The following is an 8,471-nucleotide window of genomic DNA, read 5'->3' as shown; positions in this document are numbered from 1 at the left end:
ACCTCTGGGACTTCTTAGTTGTAGTGAGTTGAATGGTAGCCTCCCTGCCCCCAGAAGATACATCTGCTTGGAACTTGTGAATAAATTCATTTGGAAAAATTGTCTTCATAGATGTAAGTCAAAGACCTTGAGGTGAGAGTACTCTGGATTGTCCAGGTAGGCCCTGAGTCCAATGACAAGTGTCCTTGTAAGAGCCAGAAGACAGAGACACAAGGAGACCATATGAAGACAGGGCCTGAACTGGTGTGATGCAGCCATGAGCCAAGCCTCACAGCTACCAGAAGCTGGAAGAGACAAGGATTCACCCCTACAAGCTTCAGAGAGCATGGCTCTGTCGATACCTTCATCTCAGACTTCTGGTCTCCAAAAACATCTCTGAGAAAATCAGTTTCTGTCATTTTAAGCCACTCAGGTTGTAGTCATTTGTTACAGCAGTCCTAGGAAACTAATATGCTAGTCAAGTGAAGATACATCTACTCTGCCAGCAACTGTTGTATAACTGAACCAGGAAATGCAGACTGGGTCACACCAGTGTTGTGCTAACAGCTGAATGGTAAAAACAATAGAAGGGATAAACTGTTTTAGTCTTGCGCTGGAATTCAAACCCATCACAGACACATTTCACAGTGTGGAACAAGAACAAATCACAAGAGAATATATATAGCATGACTCCATTTATGGAAACTTCAGAATAGGGCAAAACAAAATATATTGTTTAGGGGTCCATATGTATGTGGAAAAACCTAAGCCAGGAAAGTTCCCACGTCAGGGGAGGGCTTCCCAACCTAGACTGAACAATAGAACCCCTTCAGGAGCTTTAAAAAAGATTGATGCTGGAATTTCCAGCCTAGACTGATTAATGGGGTGCAGAATCACAGGGAAGGGGCTTTCTTAAAGCTTCCTGAGGGGACTTCTAATGTAGAGCCAGGGTTGAGAACTGCTACCCTAACAAGGAAGGAGAGGCATGTTTCTATTTCGTGCCCTGAGTGGTAGTTATATGGGTGTTACCTTGTAATTATTCTTTAAATCACAGAGCTGTTTATGTACTCTTCGTATGTTTGTTAGATTTCATAACTTAAAGTGAAAGATCTAGTCCCCAGAGTAGTCAGATCCATAGAGACAAAGGAGAGTGGTGGCTACTGGAGGCTGGGAGGAAGGGGGTGGGAAGTCAGTGTTTACTGGGACAGAGTTTCAGTTCTGCAAGATGTTGTGATGTGACAGTTGTACAATAATGTGCATGCACTTAATGCCACTGAACTGTTCACTTAGAAATTTGCCCAAAATGGGCAACCTAGAAAATACACAGGTTGTATTTTACTACAGTTCAGCAACAACAAAAAATCAAACATTTCCTCTCAGCTAGAATTGAGACAGAAACAGCCAAATAAAAGACCACATACTGAACTCAGCAGAAAGCAGCCTCCATGATAAACATTTACCTCCTCAGCAAATCCTCAAAACCATACTATGAGGTAGGTACTTCTGTTAACTCATGTCCAGAGAGGTGAAGTCATTTGCCTAACACCATATGGCCAAGTGGCCTAGCCAGGCTGTGATCTTAAGTTTGTCCGAACGCAGAGCCCAGGATCTGCAAGCATGGCCTTACTGCATGCTGGGCACTGCCCTCATTCTCCTCAGGCCCCATCCCCACTGCTTTCCAGTGGAAACAGAAGGAACAGAAGGAGGACTATTGCTGGTGCAGCCCCAGGCACTGTAGGTTCCTGGAGAAATAAGGGGGTAGAGGTGCTAGAAGCTTCATGGGGGCCTCCCTGGGCCTCATGCCTGGAAGATGGAGACAATGCAGGTGGAGATGCAAAGGTAGCTGGGCAGCCTGGGAGGGGGTCAGGCGGAGGCGTCTGAGGAGGGCTTCATCTAGGACCTGGGGTGGAAGAGGCATGTTAGCATTCAGCCAGGTTGAGTTCCAATCAGTATTAACCAAAATGGAAGTAAGAGGTACCTCCTCCTTTCCTCCCTCCGTGTCCATAGTTCTTCATTTCTCCTCTACACAAACACATACACATAGTCATACTATGGCAAAGACCAGCTAGGGTTCACCAAATCAGTTTCCACCTGGCACACAGCTAAACATTTCTGAGTCCCTCCTCGCAGTTGGGTGAGGCCATGTGATAGTTTTAGCCATGGAACAGGAGTGCAAGAATACGCCACTTCTAGACCTGGCTCACGAAAACTTCCCACCTGGACCTACACTGTACTATTTCTATCTGCTGGCTGGATAGCAATGGCCTGGGTCCCTGAGTGACTGGAGTAAAGCCCATTCCCACCGCACTCCCATGAATTAGATTTAATGTGGAGGGAAATTACTGTGTTAAACTCATACTTTGGGGTTATGCTAACACCCACAACTGTGTTTACCCCTCATACCAAAGAGACCTAAAGAACAGCAGACTTAGAAGGGCCTTGAGAAATCAGTCAGTTCAAGTCCCTTATTGAACAGATGGGCAGAATGAGGCCCAAGTAGGGGGATGTTACTTGCTCAAGGCCACACAGTAAGACAGGGCTAAGACAGCCTTGGAAGCCAGGAGGGCTGCCATTCCGTCCCAGACTTCATAGCTAATGTCTGAAGGTGTTGCCCACCCTCATCCCACAGCCTACCCCCCAAAACAGCAGGAAGGCAGGTTTGGGTACCTGTCTTTGGGGCTTGGTGCTCTCAGCTGGCAGTAGAAAGCGCTGGCCCAGGACAGTGCCCACGCGGGCGGAGTATGTGTGATCCCCAAGCACAGGGCAGAGCTGTAGTACCATATGTACCTGGAGCTGACTGGGGAATACTGGGGGACAGGAGATATAGGATATATGGTGGGTAGCTGGTGTTTCTGTCCCCCCCCCCCCCCAAGATCATCCCTCCTCCTTTCACTGGGGAAACACCACCACTCCTAGATCCGGTGATTTCAGAGAGGTCCATGCAACTAACCCTGCCTCCAGAGCAGGATGCAAGACCCAGTCAGGATGGTCATAACCATCAGTCCACCTGGCCTGTGGGATTTGCTCATGAAGAGATACAGCCCTGAATTTATTGTTGAAGCTACTAGAAATAAGGAATGCTTCTTCCTGGTGGGGTACAGGCCCGGAGCTACTGGAGCCCCTGGCCATCTCTACCTTCACCAGAGGAAAGCCTGTGGGAGAAAGATGCCAACATGCAGGAGGCAAGAAGAAATGAAGAAAGAACTTCCAGAGGACATCCTCTGAGCCTCTAGATCAGACTATGCCTAAACTTTAAGTTATGTGAGCCAATACATTCCCTGTTTGTGGCTTACACCAATTTGGATAGGTTTTTGGAAAACTTGACAAATAGAGAAATGGGGGGCTATGTGCTAGGCATGGTACAAAGTGCTTCACATATGTAAATTTCTTAAATCCTCATGACAGCCCGATAAGGCAGGTCCTATCATCATTCCCATCTTACAGGAACACTGAAGCTCAAAGAGAAGTGACTGGCCTAACCACCATAAGCTGGGATTCAAACCTAGGAGCTTATTCTCCTTCTGTGTCTGGCAATAAGGTGGACTGGATAATCTAAAAACTCTTTTGCTATAAACCACCTAGAAATACCAGAAAAATGTAATAATCATCCTTTTAAATATGCAGCTGGGTATATTTAGGAAGTAAAGTCTCCAAGACTAAATCTAAACAGAAAACAGTACACAAGAGCCTTTTCACCTATTCTAGGGATGCTGTAAATCTTGGTATCCAGGAGCCTTGGGTTTAAATAGCTACCTTGGGGCCAAGGATGAAGCTCTGGTACCCAAATGAAGACCTAGAGGGGCTATATCTTCAGTGAAGGAGTAGACCAGGAGGAAAAGCCAGCCACTGATGAAGGCAGATGATTACTTTAGGTTTGGACAAGGGGAATGAAAAAGTTCCTCTGAAAATTCACACATGAGCCTGTTCTCACATGGGTTTGGGACTCAATACTAGAGTGACCTGTGAACTTCCAGCTGAGACATTAATATTTAGATCTTGAAGTAGTGACAGCTCTGGGGCATTTGGCAGAAGCAAAGGCAGAACTTTTCTTTAGGGCCCTACCTACAGTGAGGCAACAAAAGATTTCCACAGATAAAGGTCCAGCTGAACCTGAAGTCACAATCCTGAATCAAAGAGCAATGAAGGGATCCCTGGGTGGCGCAGCGGTTTGGCGCCTGCCTTTGGCCCGGGGCGCAATCCTGGAGACCCGGGATCGAATCCCACATCAGGCTCCCAGTGCATGGAGCCTGCTTCTCCCTCTGCCTATGTCTCTGCCTCTCTCTCTCTCTGTATGACTATCATAAATAAATAATTAAAAAAATAAAAATTAAAATTAAAAAAAAAAAAAAAAACAAAGAGCAATGAAACAACCTACCCAGCATGAAACACCATAGAATTAGGCCCTCCAGAATTTCCAACAATGAAAATATAGAAATACAGTATCTCTATGTTTTACTTGACTAAAGACAAAAAAGAACAAATAGTATGAGAAAAAAATGCTATATATATTTTAAATGCCATTTTTACTTGTAAAACAACCAAATAGAAATACTAGAAGTGAAAAATACAGCGAACAGATGGGCTGACCCGGCAGATTAGATCCAACCGAACATAAAATTATTCACCTGGAAAATAGGTCTAAAGAAATTACCCAGAATGCACCAGGGATGAAGAAATACGAAAATGTGAAAGAGACCTAGCCAGTGAATGAGGTCAGACCCATCTCTTAGGCCTTGAAAAGGAAGAGAATAGAGGAAATGCAAGAGGTACAACATGGGAAGAGAACTTTCTGGAATTGCTGGAATATATTAATTTTCAGATTCAGGAAGCAAAGTGAATTCCAAACAAAATAAATAAAACTCAACCCACACACCTAGATTCAGCAAGTGAAACCACAGAATACCAAAGGCAAAGAGAAAATCCTGAGACCAACAAGTAAGAGAAAAAAAAAAATAGATGGGCTACAAAGGAATGACCATCAGTCTGATACAGCAGAAGTGCTGCCTCCTCCAGCTGGGCCTGACTACCTTGACCCTTAGACTCCATTCAGTGCTCCCCACGCTGCCATTTATGCCACCACCTTCTTCCCACCCCCCCCGTTCCTCCCCCAGCCAAATACAGCTGTGAAGGCTGGCTAGGGACCCACCTGTCAGTGGCTGCAGCTGGACCAGGGCACAGCCAGAGCCCATGGCCACCACATGGAAGTGGCTGAGGGTACTCTTGACACCTTCTTGGAAGTCCTTTCGGGATGGAGACTTCACTGGAATTACCTGCAGTGTCAGCCCCCCAAGAATAAACATGCTTCACACACCTGGCAGTTATACCCAGACCCTCTCTGCCTCCAACAGATGGAGCCATGGTATAAGCAGTGGTCATTTGCCTGTTTTAGGGGACAGAAAAGCCAGCCACCCCAAGTCTATACCCTTGACTCCTTTGTAGGGATAATATATTTGGAAAGTCCCCTCCTGTTCCCTCCCAGACTGTGACTCACTAGATCAACACCATCAATGTGTTCCAGCTTCAGAGCTGCTTGGATATTCCCCTCAGAAGTAGCTGGGATCCCATCGGTGATAGCCCTGAGAAAAGCAGGAGGAGGTCACAAGGTGACTTGCCAGGACCTCCCTACTGCCATGGGAGCCTCCCACCACCTCTCACCAGTAGGTGGCTGTGGGTCTCTGGGCTCTCCGTGAGTAGATGAAGAACTTTTGGAGGTGGCTTGCTGTCTGAGGACAGCTGGAGAGGAGTACAAGCCCAGAGGTCTCTCTGGAGAAAGAGGATAAATCACAAAAGTTAAAGTCCCTTGGGCTCACCCACAAAAAAAGGGAGACCCCTTGGAAGGAACACCGATGTCCTTAAGACCAAGGTGGTCACACCGGTACTATAACCCAGACTTCCTCTTGAGAAACCAGACTTCTTCATGTTTGGTAATAAGACTACATAATTTAATGTGTTTTTCATCCTCTCTCGGTCCCCAAGGAGCTCACAGCCAAATGTCATAACAATTACCACCAATTGCTGAATGTCTACAATGTGCTGGGCGCTATAATAGGAATTTTGTATACATTGGTTCATAATTAAATTCCCCAGGAGTCTATGAGTTTGTGGAATTTCAGAAACATTTCATCTCAAGTACCAGCTCTAATTGATGGCAGTTGGAGGAAAGAATATCATGGATCAACTAGCAATGCCTGCCATGATCATGGGTTTGGAGAAGTGACTGCACTTCTCCATAGGTATGATTTGCTGTGCATAGGTATGATTTGCTCTATTTTATGATTGAGGGAACTGGGACTCAGTGAGGCTTCATGCTTTGCCTAAGATCACAGTTTGTGCACACGGATTTGAACCCAGATCTGTCCGTTCCCTCCTTTTCCTTGCATCCTTCCTCTGTGATCCTAAACCAGCCTATGGAAAAATGTCTCAGCTTACTCCCAAGCAACTGTTCCCTCACCCAAGACGGAGGCCTGTCCCGCTACCTTCCTATCACTCTCCACCACTTACTTCCCAGATGCTTGGACAACCTGGAGCTCCCGATCCTTAAGCCCCAGGGACTGGCTCAGCTCTGGCAGCACAGAGAACAAGGTCAGCTCCCCTGGTTTTCCTGGGGGAAAGAAAAAGAAGTATAGGTTTTTCTCAGAGGCCTCTGGCTTCCTGCCACCACCCCCTTCTTTTCCTTATCTCGACCTTCAGAGCCCTCAAACCTTGTTCCACTGCATCCCCTCCTCCAGCCCATACCTGTCACTGGTAGACCGGGTGGCTTATTCAGCGTCACAAGAGGTCCTGGAACATACATTACATGAGCATCAGTGACACAGAAGCAGCAGTTAGAGTTTATAAAATACTTTTTAATTTGGCTTATCTTGTGGCCCGTTACAGCTCTCAGACATGAATTATCAACCACATCCTCAACTGAACTTCTTTCTGTCCTTGGCATATACTAAGCTTGTTGCCACCTTAGGCTTTTTTTATACTTGCTGTTTCCTCAGTCCCAGATTTTCACCCGTCTGGCTCTTTCATATCATCTTGGCTCAAATGTCACTGCTACAGAGAGGCCTGAATCCCCAATCTAATGTCTGCCACACGGTCACAAAGTCCTGTTTTATTTATAGTACCGATCAGTATAAGTACCTTGTTCATTTATTTCCTAGTTAATCCATTTCTCCCACTAAAATACTGGCTTCCTGAAAGCAGGAACCATATTTATCTTGTTCGGCACTGTCTAGTTATGCCTCGAACAGAGCCTATGCTCAATAAATAGTTGAGAAAATTAATAAATCACTGGAGACTCACAGAAATTTTCCTAAAGTCACACAGCAAGCTGATTCCAGAGCCTAGATCTGACTCCAAAGCCTGTGTTTTGTCCATAAATAATTTTTTAAAGATTTTATTGATTTATTCATGAGAAACACAGAGACATAGGCAGAGGGAGAAGAAGCAGGCTCCTCAAGGGGAGCCTGATGTGGGGCTGGATCCTGGGACTCTGGGATCACGCCCTGAGCTGAAGGCAGACGCTTCACCACTGAGCCACCCAGGCGGAGGATAAATTTATTATAGCAATTCCTATGACCAAGTGCCTACTACGTTCAAGGCTCTGTAGTTATTTGCACCCTCACACCCCTATCCCCAGGATGCTGAGGCTCAGATTATGTGGCTGGTTCCAGGTCACACCACTAGTGGGAGACAGAACCCGGATATGACCCCCACAGCTTTGGTCGGGAGCCCAGTCGGCCCGAGAAGGCTCTGAGCGGCAGGCTCCCCTCCCACCCCTCACCTTTCTGGTCCACCACGGCTGCCCTCAGCGCGTCAACCAGCCCCTCCCGACTGAGGTTCTCTAGCTGCAGCAGCCCTGGGAATGGCTGGTCCCCCAGGGGCCCCGACCGTTTGCTGGATCCTCGATGTCGCAGCTGATGTCTGAAAAAGGTAGGGTAAGCAACAGGAAGATCACTCGTTCCCTGAGGTGTGTCCACTCATCTCCACACACCTTAAATCCTGCCACCTCCTACACATGCCTCAGAATGCCTGGATGAGCTTACGGAAAATTCAGGTACAACTGGCCCCATTTTGCAGAGGAGGGAACCGAAGCTCAGAGACACCAAGGGAGTAGCTGAGGGTCACACGGTAGGGGCGGGTCCCATGCCTTCCTAACTCCAGATCCCTTGCACACCTTACCCCGGCCCCTCCCCATCCCACCCACACGGAGGGGCGGAGGGAGACGTAATCACCGGGCTTCGGTGCCAGAGCCTGCGGCCCTGGACGCTGCGCGGACCCCTGGCCCCCGCCGCCAGCCACCCCAGACCTGGCCCAGGACGCGACAGCCACCCATCTCTGGAGCGGGGACAGTGCGCATGTGTCCAGAAGCCTTCCCCGCCGCCGCCGCCCGGCCCCGCCCACAGCGCGCTGGTTGGTCGGCTTGCCTGTCAATCAGCCAGCAGGCTGGCTCAGAGCGGTAAGGGGTGGAGCTTTGCCTTGGCCCAGGAAGAAGGTGCTGTACC

At 47.7% G+C, this 8,471-nt stretch overlaps 1 protein-coding gene across 2 annotated transcripts; it reads right to left on the bottom strand.

The window, feature by feature from the left end:
• Positions 1 to 659: 659 nt before the first annotated feature.
• On the bottom strand, positions 660 to 8,352 carry RPUSD3 (RNA pseudouridine synthase D3). 2 transcript variants are annotated; one of them, XM_026016973.2, is made up of 9 exons: positions 8,202 to 8,352; positions 7,751 to 7,890; positions 6,715 to 6,759; positions 6,481 to 6,580; positions 5,635 to 5,742; positions 5,471 to 5,555; positions 5,126 to 5,249; positions 2,647 to 2,786; positions 660 to 1,879 (listed from the first exon to the last, which is right to left on the bottom strand). In XM_026016973.2, exons 1-9 carry the CDS (start codon positions 8,324 to 8,326, stop codon positions 1,688 to 1,690), a joined length of 1,059 nt encoding a protein of 352 aa, XP_025872758.2. In that variant the 5' UTR covers positions 8,327 to 8,352; the 3' UTR covers positions 660 to 1,687. The 2 variants fall into 2 exon arrangements, with proteins under 2 accessions (XP_025872758.2, XP_025872759.2); XM_026016974.2 differs by lacking the exon at positions 5,635 to 5,742.
• Positions 8,353 to 8,471: the final 119 nt, after the last annotated feature.

This window comes from Vulpes vulpes, chromosome 9 (assembly GCF_048418805.1).
Source record: "Vulpes vulpes isolate BD-2025 chromosome 9, VulVul3, whole genome shotgun sequence".
Lineage (NCBI taxonomy): Eukaryota > Metazoa > Chordata > Mammalia > Carnivora > Canidae > Vulpes > Vulpes vulpes.
This window is presented reverse-complemented; position numbering and strand designations above follow the sequence as displayed.

Coding starts and splice junctions, on each gene's coding strand:
- RPUSD3 (XM_026016973.2), bottom strand. CDS start 8,326: ATGCGCACTGTCCCCGCTCCAGAGATGGGTGGCTGTCGCGTCCTGGGC. Junction 6,760..7,750: donor AGCCGTGGTGGACCAGAAAG/GTGAGGGGTGGG, acceptor TGTATGTTCCAG/GACCTCTTGTGACGCTGAAT. Junction 6,581..6,714: donor ACCCGGTCTACCAGTGACAG/GTATGGGCTGGA, acceptor TCTTTCCCCCAG/GAAAACCAGGGGAGCTGACC.